Source organism: Phoxinus phoxinus (assembly GCF_949152265.1).
Source record: "Phoxinus phoxinus genome assembly, chromosome: 4".
In the NCBI taxonomy this organism is placed as follows: Eukaryota; Metazoa; Chordata; class Actinopteri; order Cypriniformes; family Leuciscidae; genus Phoxinus; species Phoxinus phoxinus.
This window is the reverse complement of record NC_136879.1, coordinates 24,334,350-24,357,216: the sequence shown is the minus strand read 5'-3', so window position 1 is coordinate 24,357,216 and position 22,867 is coordinate 24,334,350. Positions and strand designations below refer to the sequence as shown.

Here is a 22,867-nt window from a genome sequence, read left to right as displayed (position 1 = left end):
GCACTGACATTTAACACTTTTGGGATTTTGACGACCAGAGTTCAAGTCCCGGGTCATGGGTTTTTTTTGTATTCTTTTTCATACTTTTGGGATTTTGACGACAGGTCCCGGGTCATCGTTTTTTTTTTTTTTTTTTTTTTCATACTTTCCTATCATGGTTAAAAGGCAAAAGATATTCTTTAAACTGATGGCAGTTAAGCTCCATCCACAAAAAAATTGAATCAGCCTTTTTTTAAGCCACTTCATCAAAACCTCTCAAAATGAGGGTGGGGGAACGGATTCCGACAGCTGTTTTTTTGCCGTCGGATTCTGTTCCCCCCCTCTCATTTTTCTTAGCATTGAGGTTCAAATAATCAACAAACTTTTGTTTTGCACTTGTCCCCTATAGCCTACTGGTCTAAGCACTGACATTTAACACTTTTGGGATTTTGACGACCAGAGTTCAAGTCCCGGGTCATCGTTTTTTTTTGTAATTTTTTTCATACTTTTGGGATTTTGACGACAGGTCCCGGGTCATCGTTTTTTTTTTTTTTTTTTTTTTTTTTTCATACTTTCCAATCATGGTTAAAAGGCTAAATATATTCTTTAAACTGATGGCAGTTAAGCTCCATCCACAAAAAAATTGAATCAGCCTTTTTTTAAGCCACTTCATCAAAACCTCTCAAAATGAGGGTGGGGGAACGGATTCCGACAGCTGTTTTTTTGCCGTCGGATTCTGTTCCCCCCCTCTCATTTTTCTTAGCATTAAGGTTCAAATACTCAACAAACTTTTGTTTTGCACTTGTCCCCTATAGCCTAGTGGTCTAAGCACTGACATTTAACACTTTTGGGATTTTGACGACCAGAGTTCAAGTCCCGGGTCATGGTTTTTTTTTTTTTTTTTTTTTTTCATACTTTTGGGATTTTGACGACAGGTCCCGGGTCATCGTTTTTTTTTTTTTTTTCCATACTTTCCTATCATGGTTAAAAGGCAAAAGATATTCTTTAAACTGATGGCAGTTAAGCTCCATCCACAAAAAAATTGAATCAGCCTTTTTTTAAGCCACTTCATCAAAACCTCTCAAAATGAGGGTGGGGGAACGGATTCCGACAGCTGTTTTTTTGCGGTCGGATTCTGTTCCCCCCCTCTCATTTTTCTTTGCATTGAGGTTCAAATACTAAACAAACTTTTGTTTTGCACTTGTCCCCTATAGCCTAGTGGTCTAAGCACTGACATTTAACACTTTTGGGATTTTGACGACCAGAGTTCAAGTCCCGGGTCATGGGTTTTTTTTGTATTTTTTTTCATACTTTTGGGATTTTGACGACAGGTCCTGGGTTATCGTTTTTTTTTTTTTTTTTTTTTTCATACTTTTTCTATCATGGTTAAAAGGCAAAAGATATTTTTTAAACTGATGGCAGTTAAGCTCCATCCACAAAAAAATTGAATCAGACTTTTTTTAAGCCACTTCATCAAAACCTCTCAAAATGAGGGTGGGGGAACGGATTCCGACAGTTGTTTTTTTGCCGTCGGATTCTGTTCCCCCCCTTTCATTTTTCTTAGCATTGAGGTTCAAATACTCAACAAACTTTTGTTTTCAACTTGTCCCCTATAGCCTAGTGGTCTAAGCACTGACATTTAACACTTTTGGGATTTTGACGACCAGAGTTCAAGTCCCGGGTCATGTTTTTTTTTTTTTTTTTTTCATACTTTTGGGATTTTGACGACAGGTCCCGGGTCATCGTTTTTTTTTTTTTTTTTTTTTTTTTCATACTTTCCTATCATGGTTAAAAGGCAAAATATATTCTTTAAACTGATGGCAGTTAAGCTCCATCCACAAAAAAATTGAATCAGCCTTTTTTTTAAGCCACTTCATCAAAACCTCTCAAAATGAGGGTGGGGGAACGGATTCCGACAGCTGTTTTTTTGCCGTCGGATTCTGTTCCCCCCCTCTCATTTTTCTTAGCATTGAGGTTCAAATACTCAACAAACTTTTGTTTTGCACTTGTCCGCTATAGCCTAGTGGTCTAAGCACTGACATTTAACACTTTTGGGATTTTGACGACCAGAGTTCAAGTCCCGGGTCATGTTTTTTTTTTTGTTTTGTTTTTTCATACTTTTGGGATTTTGACGACAGGTCCCGGGTCATCGTTTTTTTTTTTTTTTTTTTTTTTTTCATACTTTCCTATCATGGTTAAAAGGCAAAATATATTCTTTAAACTGATGGCAGTTAAGCTCCATCCACAAAAAAATTGAATCAGCCTTTTTTTTAAGCCACTTCATCAAAACCTCTCAAAATGAGGGTGGGGGAACGGATTCCGACAGCTGTTTTTTTGCCGTCGGATTCTGTTCCCCCCCTCTCATTTTTCTTAGCATTGAGGTTCAAATACTCAACAAACTTTTGTTTTGCACTTGTCCGCTATAGCCTAGTGGTCTAAGCACTGACATTTAACACTTTTGGGATTTTGACGACCAGAGTTCAAGTCCCGGGTCATGTTTTTTTTTTTTTTTGTTTTTTCATACTTTTGGGATTTTGACGACAGGTCCCGGGTCATCGTTTTTTTTTTTTTTTTTTCATACTTTCCTATCATGGTTAAAAGGCACAAGATATTCTTTAAACTGATGGCAGTTAAGCTCCATCCACAAAAAAATTGAATCAGACTTTTTTTAAGCCACTTCATCAAAACCTCTCAAAATGAGGGTGGGGGAACGGATTCCGACAGTTGTTTTTTAAGCCACTTCATCAAAACCTCTCAAAATGAGGGTGGGGGGACGGATTCCGACAGCTGTTTTTTTGCCGTCGGACTCTGTTCCCCCCCTCTCATTTTTCTTAGCATTGAGGTTCAAATACTCAACAAACTTTTGTTTTCCAGTTGTCCCCTATAGCCTAGTGGCCTAAGCACTAACATTTAACACTTTTGGGATTTTGACGACCAGAGTTCAAGTCCCGGGTCATCATTTTTTTTTTTTTTTTTTTTTTTCATACTTTACAGTGGGCAGTCTTACTACAAAAGAAACACCATCGGCTGTGGCCGGGACACCAGAAAATGCACTCTTTAATGGATTTATCTGGGTAGCCGTGAAAACGGCTGTTGTGTGCAGGCAAGCGGCCAGTGAGACACGCCTGTTGGCTGCAATGATCGCTGGCACAGTCACTTCGCTTGGGACTGAACGAGCGGTGAGCTTCGGTGAGGGTCCGGCCGCAGCGGGACTTGAACACCGACGCTTCCCTAGCAGTGCTAGGATGTCTTCGGGGGCTCGGGCTTCAACGCTACTTTCTGTCACGGGCCACGCGGCGCGGGGCGGCGACCGGAAGAGCGAGAGCGCGGTCTCGAGCTCTGCGTCTAGCGGCGTTGAGAAGAGGAGCTGGGCGGCGGTCTGGGCTGTGAACTCTGAGCAGGCGGTTTCGCACGGCCTGCTGCTGAGTTGGAGCGCTTCGGCAGGAAGTGCTTCATCGCCTGGGTCGCCTTCTGCACCTCAGCATACCTGTCGGTGAACTCCTTCACCGATGTCCTGAAGAGACCAGCAGGGGAGAGCGGGGCGTCGAGGAACGCGGTCCGCTCCGCTACTGGCATGTCTGAGAGCGTGAGCCAGAGGTGCCTCTCAGACACGGTGAGCGCCGCCATACTCCGTCCGATGGCTTGGGCCACAGACTTCGAAGCGCGAAGAGCCAGGTCTGTAGCGCTTCTCAGATCCGCCACGCAGATCGCATCGGGCCCGTTCTCATCCAACTTGCGGAGGAGATCGGCCTGGAAAATCTGCAGCGTCGCCATGGAGTGCAGCGCTGACGTGGCCTGTCCGTTGGTGGCATAAGCGCGACGGAGCAGGGATGACGTCGTGCGGCAAGCCTTTGAGGGCAGCGCCATCTTAGCTCGCCGTCCAGCGGAGGGCGGGCATAAGTGGGCCGCGATAGGCTCTTCGACCGGCGGGAGGGAGCCTCTGTTCTTAGCGTCGTCAACTTCGGAGCACGCTAAGGAAACAGATGACCTCGTCCTCGTGGAGAACGGGGAAGTCCAAGCTCTCGCGACCTCCTAGTGAAGCTCAGGAAGGAAGGGGGCGGGCTTAGACGCAGGTGTAGACTTTTCCCCGGGCAGAAAATAGCCATCCAACCGGTTGTGGGCGGGCTGCTCGGGCGAAACCCACTCAAGGCCAAGGCTCGCCGTGGCTTGAGTGAGCACGCGGATGAGCTCCGCCTCGATGCTCGCTCTCTCTTTCCTTTGGTCGCGGGGGCAGGGGGCGCGAGGTCCGCAGAGCTCGCCCAATCCTCGCTGCCATACGCCAAAACAGAGCACGAGTCCTCATCCCTCAGCATGGCGTCGATCTCGTCGATGTCGTCGACGGAAGCGGCGGCAATCTGCGGCCGCTGTCCGTCGGGGATCGATGCTGAAGAAGCCGGGGAAATAGTTTGCGGGCGCACCGGCGAACTTTGGCGGCTAGGGGATGGTTCAGGGTTCCGCTGTGCATGCCGCTTTTTACGGCGCGGCACAACAGCGGAAAACACGGGCTCCTGGAACGACGCCAGGCGAGTCCGCAGAGTCGCCAAAGGCAGAAGTTCACAGTGATGGCAGCCGCCATCCGCAAGAGCGATAGCCGCGTGTTGCTCACCCAGGCAGGAAGCGCATATAACATGTGGGTCCCCGTCGCTGAGCCGAGCCACAGGAAGGCATCTTCGGAGAAGACGCGCTTCAGATACAGGAAAACAAGTGTGAGTCGCGCCGGCGAACTCACACACACTCAAATAGAGGCAAAAGGATATAAGCGCCGGAACGCGCAGCTGGAAGGCGAAGAAGGCGGCGGTGCCAGCGGCTTCACGTCCTCTCCCGCTGAAGTGCTCTCTCGACGGCGCAGCTTCTTCCTCGGATCAGCGATGTAGGTGTCTTCGCTGAAGGATTAAAAATCAGAGTTCATAAGCCTGTGAGCGAAATATATAGCCCTAAGCCACGCCCGTTTCGGCGGGACGTGACGCAGGAGGGCGTGAAGCGTTGGCTTAAGCATTTGCCGCACAGCAGCCAATAGGCGCACGAGCTGTCTCGCCTAGGTCTGTATGCTGTGCGCTTTACATTGATACAAAATTAAGGATAATTTTTTGCTTCAGTATTCTCGTGGAAAAGGATTTTCCCCAATGCGTTGCTACGACAACGCAGTAGAGTATCTCTCGTAAGAGAACCACATTTGTGTCCCTATATGTTTAATTTATTTAAATGAAAACGAAAAGAGGCAAAGTGGTGTTTATAACATATTTCGTTTTATTGTTGCTTAAAATGTACATACCGAGTGACAGAGATAACCGGAGTAGCAGCGCGAGCTGAGTGACGCTTTTAAGAACTTTCAAGAATGTTTTGTACATGGCAAGTACAAACTTCGCGTACTTGATATTGAGATTAGCCTAATGTCGGCGCTTGTCTTCTTGTGACAAACATCATGTCGAGGAGCAAGCTAGATATGCTGTATGTCATCCATTGTAGTTTACTATGTTCTTCTTCGCGCGAAAATGACGTAGATCGAAACACCACGCCTATCAAGTAAGGGTAGCCTACTGTTGGCAGTGGAAACGCTAGCCAGATCATGGTTAACAGACCCGAACCGTACCGTACTGTCCCGTACCGTACCGTACTGCTCAGTGGAAACAAGCCATAATTTTTAAGGCAACCAGGTTACTTACTACTTTTTTAAGTTACATGTCAGAAATGTGTAAAATAGGTATACCTTGTATGTGTCCTTGGTAACAAGGATCTGGAGGATGAATGGTTGGTTTTGGAATAAGAAAGATTCTTGCATTCTTCTGAACCCCAGCAAGAGTTCTGGAAAGTGTTTAACACTACAGTTGCAAGGCTATATGGGTTAAAGCGCAGAGCAATATTAGTATTGGATCCAGAACCCCACTGAAGGTTCACATTAAATCTGCACAACACAGAATATAAGCTGTATACAAAACTAGTGATGCCTTTACTAGTCCTTCATTTGTCCTTTAAAATATGATTGACCTGCCAGCCTTTGGCAAATTCCTTCCAATAATGACAATGCTCTTCCCTTCCTGCAAGCCCCCCAGGAGTGAACCAGTGAATGGGATTTTCTGTGTCGGAGATGTGCATACAGTAAGAATATTTATGCGTTTTTGTTTTGAAGACTAATAAAAGTTATTTATCTGACAAGATAGCCCTAAATGTTGCTGCATACCTCAATCTCTGAAATAGCTATTTCAAAGTAATCCCTATGCCAATTTTACTGTTTAAATTAGCATTTTATATAAAAAATTTCACCCACTGGGTTGCAAAAAACCTGTTGCTGAGAAACTGCCATTCTGCCAATTCTTACTTTTCTTCAGTCTCAAAGCGAATCTTCGGCTGGGTACCAAGACTGGAGCACCAAGGATGATCAAGCATGATGTTGAGTAGCCTAAATATAGCTGTGAGATTAAGCCTGCCTATAAATCATACGTAGCAGGTTATACATACAGACAGCTAAAATGCAAATCAGAAAAAAAGGCTAACACTAGTCCAGAGATGATCAAATATGCTAGAGGTAAAAACTTAAATTTGAGGGGTGTTGGCTTAACAGTGATAATAAAGAACATGACTGATAATATGACCGAGAAAAAGCAAGGGGATCACAAAAGGGGCATTGTGGATATCTAATGATACAGTGGAATATTTGTGTTTCTGGATAGATAGAACTGGAAAGTACCAGGAATTTAGTTTACCAGGCAGCTAAAATACCAACCAGAATAAAGGGATAACACAACTCCAGAGACAATCAAGTATATGTTAAATTTGAGTGGTGTTGGTGTAACAGTGCTAATAAAGAACATGACTGATAATAAGAATAAGGAAAATTATATTTGTGGAATATTTGTGTTTATGGATAGATAGACCAACCTGAAAATTACCTGAAAACATTGCCTGACAAACAGCTAAAATGCAACCAGGGTAAGAACATAAAATTATGCCCATGCAGAGAAAAATTGTGGAAACTTAAATTACCATAGACCCCAGAGTCGTAAAAATAAGAATCATTGTAAAAACTATGCCTCGAATGTTCTGAAAAGGACTAAAAGTTTCCATCTCAATAAACAATTTGGGAATCTTCTATTACTTTTGGTTCTCAGAGCATCCTGAAGGGTTTGCGCATGACAATTAAGAATGTTGCCCTTACATCTAAATTCCAGGAACATGTCTGTAACCAAGCTGCAACATTACGTCAATAATCAGTCTAAATCAGTAAGATTGATTTCTTCATTAATGTGTTAGATTATCTGGAACATTCATCTATCTCTGTACCACAAACATAAAAACTGTCTAGTTAAAAACAGTTTAGAGGAGACCGCTCTGTTTCTCCACCATTTTTCCATTATCTTGCCATTCTTTCTGGCAGCAAACTCAATACATTGAGATGTTATTGTATTTTACACTCTGGTAGTTTAACATATATAAATAAATATATATTATCTATATATATTCTCTCTCTCTCTCTATATATATATATATATATATATATATATAACATATAATGTAGGCAACAACAAAACATGTTTGAAAAATCAATAAATAGTGCTGTGTCCGAAATCACATGCTACTCTCGAGGTAGCCTACTTATTTTTGAATGATCTTGCTTTTTTATTACATTTTGTAAGATGAAGCACTGCCTATTGTTGCTTGTTAATGGGAAACATTAAAAACGCTATTTTAAATAAGAGGTTAAGTTGTTTTATTGACCGATATATATACACAGGTTTCTTGTATACAAACAATACCGGATGCGCGCGCATCCAAGAGGCAAGACCGCTATATGTTATGCCGAGTTCTGTAAAAGAAAATTCTAATTAACATAGATTTCGCATTGTTTGTAAATTCTTGTTGACTCAATAATAAACTGCAGTTTCAGAGTTGGATCTGTTTGCTTGTGTTTCATTTGCATTAATATAACATTATGTAAAACGTTAGTTAGTTGACTAGTATGAAATTGTCCAACTAAGTTTGCGAATCATAAAAACATGACATACCCTATGCATTTATGTTAGTTTACAGCACAACAGCTCTGCGTCATCTCTGCTTCTGCTAGATATAGCCGTAAAGACTGTTGCTTTCTGCCTCTTAGATGCGCGCGCATCTATGTGATGACGTTGCACAGAAACCCGTGTATAAGGCATACTCATTTCCATATTTTGATATAACTTGCCATTTATCTGTGCTAGTTTATTAGTTTAAACATGCAGTAAGAGCGACGAGAGTTTCAAGACAGTTTAGAAACAGGCAATACTAAATAGCTACATAACTTGCAGCACACATAACACAGAAAGTATAGAAATAGTATAGAAAGCCAAACAGTAAAAAAAATTGTTTATATTGATTCAATATAGCAATCACAGTGCTGTTCGTGGTTACAGTCAGCCATTTTTCTTTAGGCTTTTTCAGGGCAATAGGCCCATTCCTTTTAAACAATTATCAATGATTTTTCTTGTCTTTCTTTCTTAAATGGCACATCACAGATCCCTGTTAGGCCTGCACCAAAGTCAGCTGCAGATCTCCGCCAACCTCCAAAATATCAATGTCTCTCAGCTTTCCACCGTGGCGATGTTTGTAAGTGTGTGCTTGTTTGCCATTGACAAACACGTTGTATTGGTGGGGATTGCAAGAGATGGTGACCTGCAACACACAAAAGTAAAACAAGTCAAATTAGTTCCAAATCACAATGGCAGATTGTAACACTAACAGCAACAATATAACAACATATTCAAGGATGTAAGGCTATACCTGAAACGGTTGTCCTTTATGAAACGGCATGCCTCCGGACCGCTCCTCCGAACCCCAACTCTCCATCTGTTTGGTGTTGCGCACAACCAAGTTCTCATCGAAACGGGGATTGTAGTGTAATGCAATCCCACTTCCGTAGCACAGGTTAAAATGTATTCTGAAGCAGAACAGAGGACTTATAATATCATCTTAAAATAATAATATAATTAAAATAAAAGTCAGTGTCATCTGAGGTCTAACCTGCTAGCATTAGGGTTGATCACTCCATTGATGACAATGTTTTTTCCAGGTTGAAGTCCACCATTGATGACAGTTTTGTATGGGACAGTCTAAATGCGGGTCAAAATAAAGACATATATAAATGGGTGTAAATAGCATAGTACATTAACTGGAATTACTGTATAATTCCTGTAATAGGCCTACTTATTCAAATGTTGCATTATAAATGACACTGGTTTTATTAACAACATCTAGAACTAGAACTGATGCAAACCTTAAAAAGCGTTTAGAAAAAGAATCTGTATAAAATAATGAATGAATTCATTAATTAAAACGTTATTAACTATTTTCCCGCCAGTGTTTAAAAAAAAAAAATCACAGATCCTCTGAAAAAAAAAAAAAAAAAAAAAAACTGTTCTGATTGGGAGATTCAGTACTCTTTCAGAAGATGCATAATAGCACCTCCTACTGTACAGCAGTAAAAACACAGAAAGACAGAAAATTCAATGGCGGGGAAAGAGTTAAATGCAAAAGGAATTTAAGGAGAAAAACAGCAGGACAGAAAGGTAAATGTAGAGTGGCCATACAAGGTCATTAACACATTAATTTCAATAAGCTTGGCAGATACCCGCAAAAACAAACATTTATTTATGAAAAAATGTAAAAAAAAAAAAAAAGATTAGGTTCACAACTTATTAAGTGTTGCACTGAAAACAGATTTTCTTTTTGATGTGAAATTCAGAACAAAATGGAGAATTGCTGAAATTGATGGGATGTTTATTTTTTTTAGGTGAAAGCCAAATGAGCTGATCTTACATAAGAAGGTGCAGATGGGTATGCAGGAAACTGGGGAGAGAAAAAGTCCATTAGCGTCACTTCCTTTATACAAGACAAACAATGTGATCTCATATCTGCTTGATCAAAATAACAGGACCTTAGTGAGCACTAACAACACGGAACATTGGAATGACTTCAAACAATGATATCAAATAAATAAAAACGATACATTTTTTATTATTAATTATTATCAGAATCACAAATAAGAGCACTGCAAACTCCAGATAAAACTTGAAAATGATGTTTAAAAGTGAACATAGTCAACTATGGAAACATGAACGATCATTTGGCAGAGGTGATTTAGATGTACTCAGTTTAATGTCTTTCTAATAGTTTTTTCGTTAGCAGTTTTCTTTCAACCTTTATTTAGATTCTGTTGCAGGTCTTTTATTAGTTGTAGAATCCAGTAAAGCATTGTGTGGTTTTAAAGAGCATTAAATTAATCATAAAATGCACACAGATATAAACCCAAAAGCAAGACACTTTTAACTCTACTGATCACCATAAAGTTGTCACATGACATATTTCATGACGACTTACCCCACATCCTGGAGGCACAGCATACTGAGGCTGTAAATGAAAGGACAAAGAGTTGTTTATGACGGGAAGAATAAAATCTTACAAAATCTAAAATCTTTCTTAACTGACTTTGATTTGTTTAAACATTTTCCTCCCTGAAATCCTGCTTGGGGTGGTATGTAACCCTCTTGATTTTGACAAATAATTACTTCACGCTGCTAAAAAAAAATTACATTACAAAAATGTGGCCCCACAATCCAATTTTGACCGCACTTTAGGCACATGTAAGCTAAAGCAAGCTACATACATATTTAGAAAGAGACAGGCTGAATATCGGCTACCTGAACAGGTGGAATACAACTTAAGCAATAAATCACAATTAGCAAAAATAACTTTACTTAAAAAAAAAAAACGACTTTTTGCATTTCGAAAGATAAAACACTGCTTATTGGGGCTTGTTAATGGGAAACATTAAAAACGCTCTTTTGAATAAATATAAAAAGAGGTTAAAATGTATTATGGACAGATATATAATGCATACTCGTTTCCATTCATATTACCAGAATCACAAATAAGAGCACTGCAAACTCCAGATAAAACTTGAAAATGATGTTTTAAATGCTAACATGGTCAACTAATGGAAACATGTGAATTGTGAAATATCATTTGGCAGCGGTCGTTTAGATATAATCTCTTTCTGGAGCCATAGTTTACAAATTTACCCCATCATGCTTATTCATCAAGTTTAATGTCTTTCTATTAGTTGTTTCACTAGCAGTTTTCTTTCAACCTTTCATTTAGATTCTGTTGCAAGTCTTTTATTTGTTTTATAATCCAGTAAAGCATTGTGTGGTTTTAAAGAGCATCAAATGAATCATAAAATGCACACAGATATAACTCCCAAAAGCAAGAGACTTTGAACTCTACTGATCACCATAAAGTTGTCACATGACATATTTCATGACCACTTACCCCACATCCTGGAGGCACAGCATACTGAGGCTGTAAATGAAAGGAAAGATAGTTGTTTATAACAGGAAGAATTATAAAAAATATTTCTTAACTGACTTTGATGTTGCTTTAACATTTTTCTCCCACCTGAAATCCTGCTTGTGGTTGAATATAACCCTGGAAAGATAATATGTAAAGTGCATTCAAAAGTCATTCAAAGCTATTCTTGTATACAGAGCAGTGTCTCAGTTTTTATTTGCATAGAGACAATAAGCTGAGCTGATATGATCTTCTCTGCCTCACAGGTGCAGGGTTATAGTACTCACTGGAAAAGCTGGTTGTGGAGGTAAATAGGGCTGCGAAGACAAACAAAAAGTTGATTTGCCATATTACGGTGACATGTACGTATGTTCTGTTTTAGTTTAGTTTTCTCTCTGTTTGCCTGTTCATATCAATTACCTTGGTTAGTCATTCACGCTCTAGTTTGTTGCTGTATTTAATGACTAATTATTAGATTATGTTCACCTACAGTATGTTCATGTTGTTCCCTTTGTAGTTCCATTTAAGCCCTGAGGTTCCCTAGTTCACTTGCCTATTATTGTTGATGTATATGTTGTTGCGTTGAGTTATTATTTCAGTTATCTACATCCTGAGTGTTTATTTTGGATGAATTATTTTCTTGATTTAGTTGGTTATCTTGATTTTCCATTCCTCCATCGTGCACGTTTTTCTCCAACACCTCATTTAAATATACAGTGGGCTTAAAAGGTATTTAAACCTTTGGCAGCGCTCACATTTTGAATATTGCGTGTGGGGATTCAACGGGATTCTGAAGTCGCATTCGATTGGACACTTTACTATCCCATGAGGCCACAGGAATGCCTGTGAAGAGACATAGGCCTAACTGACGCTGGTAGGTCACATGATATTGACAACATGGCAAATGTAGTACGTCCGGATTACATTCATTCACACATTCATACTATATAGAATACTTTTTTAAAGATCGCGAAGTAAGTTCAAATTCCTCAGACAGTATGCGATTTTGGTCGCACCCATGGAAATTAATTCGCCACAACCCTCACAGTGCTTTATGAATATTCTCTAGCCGTTGATCGGTTGTACACTCATTATTGCGGTGCATTGTGGGATTGAATGAGTGCACTCGATAACGTCACCTATAGATTCAGACACCACTAAAAATGGCTGTCCCTTCAAATAGTGCCCTATTTAAGTGTAGAGGGATCGTTTTCGGACACAGACTTTTGTCTTCATCATTTCTTTGTCTTGTGTTAAATTAATGTCATCTTGTGTAGTTGGGAGTTCTTTCCTTGTGTTCCCTTGTGAGTTCTCGTTCCTAGTGTCTATTAAAGTTATATTATCATTATTTCTGCGTCACGCATCGTCTTTGGATTTCACTATACAAGCAACCCCTGACTAAACCATTATTTGATGCTCAAACATTTCTTGTAATTATCTTGTGCTGATTTGCTTACAAAGGTCAAAAGAACAGCATTTATTTGAAATATAATCATCTTTTGTAACATTGTTAATGCATCCTTGCTGTATAAAAGTACTAAGTTCTTTAAAAGATAAATAATATCTGTGATGGCCTACACTCTATTGCAAAACACAATGTCGTTAAAAAGTAATTGCAAAAGTGGGCCAAAAAGGGAAGTTAGTTCAGGGGAAGTTCTGCAGTGGCAGCATGTGTTTCGTTCTCACCGCAGGACTCTGGAATGCAACAGAATTCAGCTCCACCATTCCATCCACTGTGATAGTGTCCACCCGGGTAAAGGGAATACGGTGTTTATAGTCCGCGAAGTGTCTCCCATTAGTAGATATCTAGAGAGAACCATCATAAAAGTCATAAAGGAAAGGAGGTGAAATGTCTCTCCAATAATGAATAACATTTCATTCTTCTGATAGAAATGAAATAAAGATGCTTCAGAAACAGAGAATCTGAGAGTGAATGATCGTGTACCTTGTATGCGTCCTGGGCGACAAGGATCTGGAGGGTGAATGTTTGGCCTTGGGGGAAGGGAGATTCGTACTTGCGTTCCTCTGAGCCCCAGTTGCTGTTTTGGAGGGTGTTTTTCACTACAAACCCACTGCCCTCATAGCGTGGGTTAAAGTGCAGAGCAATATCAGCCCCAGAATAAGAACCAGCCTGAAGGTTCACATTAAATCTGCAGGACACCGAACAAAAATGAGGAATGAGAGAAACTGGGGAGATAACCGCTGTAACAAGGAAAGTGTGATTATAAATTGTTTGCAAAGACATCATATCAGTTCTAAAATAGCTTCAAGGCTTCAAGGCACATGTGTCAAAACTCCGCTCATGGAGGCCCAATGTCCCGTAGCTCCGACCAGCTCCAAAACACATGCCTGGAAGTTTATAATCATGAAGACTTTGAGCTGGCCCAGATGTGTTTAAGGGTTGAATCTAAACTCAGCAGGAACTGAATTTGACACCCCTTCTTCAAGGAAAATATTTTGTGCTTGCATAACACTCTTTTTATCATTTCCACACATCTTGTGAAATGTCTGTGGTTGCCTCAAAAAATGTAACTTGACTATAGACCATGTACTGCTGCACTATACAAAACAATAAAGAATTAAGGCAGACACAAAAGTTGTATGTATGTATAATAAACATTGTTACAGGTATTTAATCATTTGCATATAATAACTATTTAGCAGATAAATGGGAATACATATCTCTTTTATGCACTGTTAAAAAAGTTGCAACCTTAAATTACAGTTAGGCTAATTACAATGAACCCCTTAAGTGTCCCAGCCCACCGGTGGGCCCAAAGCCATTACATATTTGAATATGAATATTCATATGAATAATTAAAATATGAATAATAAAACATTTTACATTGTACATTTTCATAAACTCAAACTTCTATAACTTTTTTTCTGTTTCACTTTCTTAATTTATTTCACTTCTACAAAAATCTGCCAAATGTCGTCTTTAAAACAAGATAAATCTTACAAGCATTCTTGAATTACAACTATTTAAGTTCGGAATGTGCATTTTCATGTCTATTAAAAAAAGAGAAAAAAGAGAGAGGAAAAAAGAGAGAGAAAAAAGGGGGGGGGGGGGGGTTAAGTGGGTACCACTTAAAGGGTACAATCAACTTGGATGTTTTAATTTATTTCAACTTGAATTACATTGAACTGACTTTAAAAAAATTTGTTGAATCTTGTAACTTATAAAAAAAAGTTGAAAATTGCTTTACTTATTTTGATGAGTTTAAGAAATGTAAAAACATATGTTGTCATAACTTATTGATCATATAATGTTTTACAGTGGGTCCTTGAAAACTACTATTAAATATTATTGCTCACCTGTTAGCCCCTGGTAAAACCCGTCCACTTATGATAATACTCTTCCCGTCTTGCAAGCCTCCTTGGATTGGGCCACTGAATGGGATTCTCTGTCGATGTAAAGAATAATGCCACACGTAAGTATAGGCTCCCCTGTGTGAATATGCCCTGATGAACTATAGCCTACTCAATATAATGTCCAACACGTTTCATCTTTGGAAGTTTGTATCTGCTTATTCTATTCATTAGTGTTAGAATCAATAAAGAAGAAAACACATCTTCTGTAGGCCTATTTCATTTGGTTTAGAAAAAGGAATAGACGCAAAAGTACACGGACCCCTGGGACGACATGCCCAGGACGTGTATAAGGTGACACACTGGGCTTTTTGAGCAATGTTGCCGTCAACTGGCAATCAGGTGAGACAGGGCTGAGGGCCCACGACTGACCTAAATTACCCTAACGAAAAAGAAGTATACTTCAAGGTCATTTTATGAAGTATACTTAAGTAATGTTCAAATATACTTTAGTATACTTACTACATAATGTATACTTAATGTCAATATGTACTAGTAGTAAACTTGTAAGTATACTATTTTAATACCGTTTGGGACTAAATTGGCCCACTTTTAGTATATAAAAGTATATGTTTAAGTGTACTATAAGTGTAACAGTAGTAAACTTTAAGTGCACAACTAGTTCATAATTACGTTTCTCATTTGTACTGCAAGTGAGAACTTATGGGTATACTAGTAGTTTACTATTTTAATACTTGTAGCAAATTTTTAGTTAATGAAAGTACACTTTGAAGAATACTCTCAGTAAACTACTAGTTTAGTAGGCTAGTTTTATACTACAAGTTTTCTTAAAGTGAACTTTACATCATACTCAGAGTTCACTATTTATTTTTGCTCTTTTAGTGTACTCTCAGTAAAATATACTATTTTAGTAGTTTTAAACTATTTTGTATACTTTAAAAATACCTTTAACTGTACTTTAATTTTAAAAACATTGTATAGCTTCATGCATCCTTTTTTTATCCTTTTCATAAAGAAAGGCAACATTTTAAACATAAAAGTTAAGAAAATAAAAATTTTGTCAAAGACTACGCCTTGATAATTCAGAACAATGATCGGAGTAGATCGAGTCCAACAACCCCTTCACAATCGTTTTCTCTTCATGTGTTACGTTTCATTTCATTTGGAAACATTAAGCAGTTTTGATTTACACGCAGTTTAATGTATGATGATCACGTTATTTTACATTTGAGTGAGCAATCTTCTATCACTTGTTTCAGCTTCTTCTTCCCCTGTGTTTTGATCCGGAGATTCTGTACTACCGTGCAACGGTGAAAACATGGATAACTGGAAAATTCAGTCAATGGTGGGGAAAGAGTAAAGTAACTATGTACCAGTGGACTAGCCTACACAAAAATTCAGATACACAGAATTAGAAACATATCTGTTTTATATCAATATTTTAGTAAATATTTTCAAACAATGTAAGTTTCATAAGACTGTATATGAAAAACTATGTAAAAAAGTATATTTAATAGGCTACTTGATCAAAAGAGTTAACACAAGCCAAGTATACTTTGCATACTTCATTATACTTTTAAGTACATCTCGATCAAAAGATTGAGTACAAGTACAGGCCAAATATTACTTGGACTTTTCTCTCAGTAGCCTATAAGTAATATAGGGTAATGGACTGTAATTTTAAGTATATACTTCTGAGAAGTAGGCTACATAAAGTATATTTTTGAGGAGTATATAAAATGTAGACTGGCACGTCTTAGAGCCGAACTTCGCCCTGCGCCTCCCCCCACTTTGAAAGCACCCTTCCCGGTTTTTTCTTAATGAATCTTAGGAGGCTTGACTTGTCAATATTTCTATCCCTTCGATCTCTCTTAGCAATTCAGGCTAATCTTCAGCTAGCATCATCACATGGTTTTATATGTTGGTAGTTCATCAACATGTATGATATACGTTTTTCTACCTGAATCAATTTGCTTTGGCACAACAGTTGATTAAGTTGACAGCAAGAAAATTTATTTTTACGAGCAAAAAAAATATTTTTGTGAAAAAAAAATGCTTATCACAGCACCATGAGGTCCACTCCTTTATGGCCAAGGAGTAATGGGAGGGGCTTGAAAACATAATGGTCACATAACGTCTCGGTTACTATCGTAACCTCGGTTCCCTGAGATGAGGGAACGAGTGTTGCGTAAGTTGACTTACGCATCGGGAAAGCCCCTTTCTCGAGAAGATTGAAGCCTAAAATTATCCTTATAATTTGCTTTAATTTAAAACGCACTTGCTGCAGCAAGCAGACCCGAGCGAGAGGGCTCACGCGCTCATTGGCTGCTCTGCGGCAATTGCTGCAACCTATGGGGAGACACGGCTAGCATGGGAGCCAATAGGGAAGCTTCGTGCCCTCTATGGGACAAAGCCCGCCGAAATGGGCGTGGCCTCATGCTATAAAATAGCGCGTCGCCCATAGATGCCTTGTTTTCATCGACTGAAGCGACACAGACGGAGCACAACACGGCCAGGTTACGCAACACTCGTTCCCTCATATCAGGGAACCGAGGTTACGATAGTAACCGCGACGTTCCCTTTCGAGAGTACTCTTGTGTTGCGTAAGTTGACTTACGCATCGGGAACCCCGTGTAAAACGCTGTGTGTGCCAAAACAGCTTAGCTTGTAACGCGGGAACTTCTAGGTTATAGAACCTGATAAATGTGGACGGAGAAGCCCAGCCTGCCGCCGTACAGATATCCTGAAGTGAGATCCCACTGGACCATGCCCACGACGAGGCCATGCCTCTAGTAGAGTGAGCTCTAACGCCCAGAGGGCAACAGAGACCTTTGGAAGCATAAGCCAATGAAATAGCATCGACTATCCAGCGTGAAAGGCTCTGTTTTGAGGTAGCCAAACCCTTAGTGTGGCCACCAAAGGATACAAAGAGCTGATCCGATTGTCTGAACAAAGCGGAGCGCTCCACGTAAACTCTCAAGGCCCTGACAGGGCAGAGAAAGTTCACGTTCCTCTCACCGTCAGATGCAGGGAGAGCTGACAGTGAAATGACTTGCGCCCTGAACGGAGTGGCAAGCACTTTAGGAACGTAACCATGTCTCGGTTTGAGTATAACTTTGCAGTCATTAGGCCCAAATTCAAGACAGGTAGCGCTCACTGAGAGCACGTGTAGGTCGCCCACAAGCTTAACTGAGGCAAGGGCCAACAGGAAGGCGGTTTTGAGCGATAGATATTTTAAGTCTATCGACTGCATTGGTTCGAATGGATGACCCTTCATGGCCTCTAGGACCGTGGAAAGGTCCCAAACTGTAACCGACGGAAATCGAGGAGGGTTTAGCCTCCTTGCTCCTCTAAGGAAACGGACGACTAGGTCGTTTTCCCCCAGTGACTGACCTGATGCTGGCGTTAGAAAAGTCGCAACGGCTGCCACATATACTTTGAGCATGGAGGTCCCCGCCCGCATCCAACAGCTCTTGGAACTCCACAGTTCTTAGGGTCCATGTTCCGTGCAGAGCACCAGCTCGAGAACACTGACCATTTTAAAGCGTAAAGACACCTAGTGGAAGGTGCTCTAGCCTCCGTGATGGTATCACGGAGGTTAACGTGATCTCCCTCCGGGAGGTTAACGGGTACCCGTTGAGGGCCCATGCATGCAGGGCCCACAGTTCGGGGTGGGGATGCCAGAGCGTCCCTTTGGCCTGAGAGAGGAGATCTTTCCTCACTGGGACCGGCCAAGGGGGTGTCCCTCCTAGCTGCGTCAACTCCGGGAACCATGTCCGGTTCGTCCAGAGCGGGGCGACTAGGAGCACCAGTGGATCCTTCAGATCCACTGACATAAACCAGTCCCCCCGGGCGAATTTGCACGAGGATCTGTTTGGTCGTCAGCATTTTGAACGATCGTCTCATGAGCGCTTTGTTCAAAAGTCTGAGATCTAGGATGGGGCGGAGACCGAGATCTTCATGTTGTAGAACTGGCCCGTTTGCTGCGAAATAAGCAGTCACCTTCGAGGCGGGAACTGGGGAAACAGTGCGCGAGCTCTTCGACGGTGGTCCGGCCGTGGCGGGACTTAACCGTCGTCGTTTTCCCCCCGTGGTTAGGAGGGCTTTGGAGGCTCAGGGTTCACTGCAGTCCTCGGTCTCGGGCCGCCCAGCGGGGGGGCGGTCTTCGACGGCTCGACGAGCGCGAGCGCTGGCGAGCATTGGAGGGCTGGCGGCGCTGGAAAGCTGGCGGCGGAGGCGGCGGCGCCTTTGAAGTCTGAGCAGGCGGCTGCTTCTTCGGGCGGCCTGCTGCAGAACTCGAGCGCCGTGGCAGAAAGTGTCGCAAGGCCTGTGACGCTTTTTGGGCTTCGGTGAAGCGTTCCGCAAAACCCTTGACTGACTGGCCAAACAGTCCCGATGGTGTAATGGGCGAGTCCAGGAAGGAGGCTCTGTCAGCGTCCTTCATGTCCGTGAGCGTTAGCCACAGATGACGCTCTAAGACAGTGAGCACCGCCATGTTTCTGCCAATCGCCTGCGCGGTGGTCTTGGTAGCCCGCAGGGCCAAGTCCGTCGCGCTGCGCAGATCTCTAAACGCCACAGAGTCATGGCCAGCCTCGTCCAGTGTGCGGAGGAGGTTGGCCTGGAACACTTGAAGCACCGCCATGGTGTGGAGTGCCGAAGCAGCCTGGCCGGCGGCGGTGTAAGCGCGACCGGCGAGGGCTGATGTCGTTCGGCAGGCTTTCGAGGGGTGTGCGGCCTTAGACTGCCATCCAGAGGAGGGCGGGCAAAGGTGCGTCGACACAGCGTCTTCAATCGGCGGAAGATGCTGGTATCCTTTTTCCAAGGCGCCGTCCACAACGGAGAGCGTCGAGGAAGCGGATGATTTGAGCCTAGCTGAAAATGGCGCCTTCCACGATTTTGTCAGCTCGTCATGAAGCTCAGGAAGGAACGGAGCGGGTCTTTGCTGAGGTGCTGGGCGGCGCCCCTGAAGAAACCACTCGTCGAGCCTGTTGCATGTCGGCTCCTCGGGGGGAGACCACTCGAGGCCGAGGTCCTCGACGGCTTTGGTCAGCAGGCGGACGAGTTCCGTGTCCACGCTAGCTATAGCTCCGCTGGCGCTGGCTTGGGTCGAGGGGGCGGGGTCCGGAATGGAGCCTGGCCAGTCCTCGCTTCCCGAAGCGGCGAGCGAACAGCTGTCCTCGTCGACTTCTTCATCCTCAGGCGCACCGAAGGCGATGAGGGGAGCGGCGGGAGGGCGTTGACCATCAGGGACGATCGGTGAAGGCGACTCAGACAGCGAGGCACGCGGGGAATTAGCCGGTGTGAGCTCGTGGACTGCTGAGGCCTCTGGAGCTCTCTGAGAGCGGCGCTTTTTACGGTGTGGCCCTTGAGAGAGCGGCAGTGTGGTGTCTTCGCCGAAGGAGGCTAACCGAGCCCGCAGGGTCGGTAAAGCCATATCGTCGCACTCCGGGCAGCCGCCTTGGGAGAGCGCGAATTCGGCGTGGTCCTTCCCCAGGCAGAAAACGCAGATCACGTGGCGGTCCCCAGCCGTGAGGGGAACCCGACACGAGGCACAGGAATCGCGGGGCATTTGAAACAACGCCCGCTGCTCTTTTAAAGGAAGAATAGACTGAAAGTGACGCAGCGGCGACACAGACAGTTAGCTTGCAAAAAAAGGATATGTGGCGCCGGATAGCGCAGCTGGAACGGTGTCTGAAGGCGGCATTGGGGAGAGACTCCTCGCCGGCGTCCTCAGCTCTGCAGTCCCGCTGGTTGCTCGTTCGACGGCGCGAAGGCTTCTTCCGGAGTCAGCAAAGTGGATCCTTCGCTGAAGGAGATGAAATCAAGGCATCTATGGGCGACGCGCTATTATATAGCATGAGGCCACGCCCATTTCGGCGGGCTTTGTCCCATAGAGGGCGCGAAGCTTCCCTATTGGCTCCCATGCTAGCCGCGTCTCCCCAGGTTGCAGCAATTGCCGCAGAGCAGCCAATGAGCGCGTGAGCCCTCTCGCTCGGGTCTGCTTGCTGCAGCAAGTGCGTTTTAAATTAAAGCAAATTATAAGGATAATTTTAGGCTTCAATCTTCTCGAGAAAGGGGCTTTCCCGATGCGTAAGTCAACTTACGCAACACAAGAGTACTCTCGAAAGGGAACCACAAATGTGTTCCGTTGTCTAGATAGAGGGGGTGTTTCACATTACCCGATGTCTCATTTTACCCCACACTCCCTATACTTTACATCTCGATCAACAAGTATAGGACTTCGACTATTCTGTCAGTATAAGTCAAGTATACTTAAGTGTAATTTGTAGTATATTTCTGAGAAGTTGCTACATAAAGTAGGATATATTTCTGAGAAGTAGACAAAGTATAGGCTACTTTTTTATTTTTATTTTAAAAGAAGTATAGCTACTAATAGCACACTTGAATGAACTTCGTTTTCGTAAGGGTATCCAGATAGAAATGTGTTGCCTATACTCAATGGGAAAGTGCCCAAGCAATAATAGCTCGACAACATTAACCAGCAAGTAACATTGCTCAAAAAGTTGCCTTGCATCATCACCTTAACGGTAAAGTATGCCTATTATGAACTGAACCTTTGTCCTTGACAACGACGGTGAAAATGTTCAATTATGTATTTAGAAGGCACAATTTTAAGGCTTCATGTAGCCTATACACCAATTAACTTTCAAATAAAATAAAATAAAATAAAATAACAAAAGAAAGAAACCCCACCCAGAGTATAGCCTTGTGCCAATTTGCCTCGTTTTAAGCATCCAAAATGTTTTTGTGCATGCAAAATCGCAGAGTACATTAAAATAGTGTAATAACTCAAAAAGGAGAAAGTTAAAGAGACAAATGCAAATTTGATTCTATTCCATAACAAAACTAACATCTGGTCACTTACCGGGTTATAAAAGGGCTGTTGTTGATAAAACGCCATCCTGACAGTTCTTGCTTTCTTGCAACTTTAAGTGCGTCGTCAAGACCGACAGACAAAGAAAAATGCGCTAGGATAGGAAGCCGCAGCCAGCAATAAAAAAATAACCACCCACAGATGTCCGGTTTTCAGTGAAAAACACGTTAGGGTTCGGTTTCGGTTTCTCCAAACAGGAAACTTGGCAAATTATGTCTCAGTAGCGTGGTTCAAGGGCACCAAAACCGGAAATCCCCCCCTTACTAGAAGTTTTCTATAATTCTTGTAGGCTACATTTCTGGAATAACAACCAGGGGCACAAGATAATGCTAGTAGTACAGAGGAAATGTTCAAAGCTACAGTAAAAAAAAAAAAAAAAGAGAGAAAGGATCGAGATTATATTTCCTTTTCGTACAGAAAAACTTTTTCAAAACAAATGTTGGACTTTATCCGTATAGCCACGTGAATACAGATTACCTGTCCTACTGCAGTCTTAGTCCACAGATGACTTTTTTTCTGATACATAAAATTCCTGCAAGCAGGTGTTTGTTTTTGAACAGGGTAAATTTTATTGGGCAGTACTAAATAAAACATGATAAAAATTTAGCAGATTGTGTGTGTATAGGCGATCTGCTGAAGTTCAAACTGAGCCTCAGAATGGGGAGGAAAGGTGATTTAAGTTCCTTTAAACATGACATGGTTGATGGTGTCAGACGGGCTGGTCTGAGTATTTCAGAATCTGCTGATCTACTGGAATTTTCACGCACAAACATCTCTAGGGTTTACGGAGAATGGTTTGAAAAATAGAAAACATGTTGGAAGCTTGAAGCCGATGGGCTACAGCAGCATAACACCAGTGCCACACTCCTGTCAACTCACATACTGAGGCTACAATTCACACAGGCTGTGCTGGTGGTGCAATGGTGTGGGGACTGTTTTCTTGGCACACTTTGGGCCTCATAGTACCAGTTGAGCATCATTAAAGCGCCACAGCTTACCCGAGTGTTGTTGCTGCATGTCCATCCGTTTATGACCAGTCCATCCATCTTCTGATGGCTACTTCCAGCAGGATAACACATGTCACAAAGCTGAAATCATCACAAACTGGTTTCTTGAAAATGACAATGAGTCCACTAAACTCAAATGGCCTTCACCAGATCTCAATCCAATAGAGCAGCTTTGGGATGTGGTGGAACAGGAGATTCTCATCATGGATGTGCAGCCGTCAAATCAGCAGCAACTGCGTGATGTGATCACATCAATATGGACCAAAATCTCGAATGTTTCCAGCACCTTGTTGAATCTCTGAATTAAAGCTTTTTTAGGAGGGTCCAACCCACTACT

At 42.2% G+C, this 22,867-nt stretch overlaps 2 protein-coding genes across 3 annotated transcripts in view; both read right to left on the bottom strand.

Moving 5' to 3' along the window:
• vezf1b (vascular endothelial zinc finger 1b) overlaps window positions 1-22,867 on the bottom strand; it is a 534,049-nt gene that overhangs the window by 393,549 nt on the left and 117,633 nt on the right. The gene's annotated exons all lie outside the window — the stretch shown is intronic.
• LOC306996459 (galectin-9-like) lies at window positions 8,300-21,817 on the bottom strand. Its single transcript, XM_079608956.1, has 12 exons — window positions 21,515-21,817; window positions 14,614-14,702; window positions 13,241-13,445; window positions 12,982-13,101; window positions 11,583-11,612; window positions 11,404-11,433; window positions 11,278-11,307; window positions 10,327-10,356; window positions 9,766-9,795; window positions 8,971-9,059; window positions 8,731-8,887; window positions 8,300-8,622 (listed from the first exon to the last, which is right to left on the bottom strand). The coding sequence occupies exons 1-12, from the start codon at window positions 21,548-21,550 to the stop codon at window positions 8,473-8,475; spliced, it is 996 nt and encodes a 331-aa protein (XP_079465082.1). The 5' UTR covers window positions 21,551-21,817; the 3' UTR covers window positions 8,300-8,472.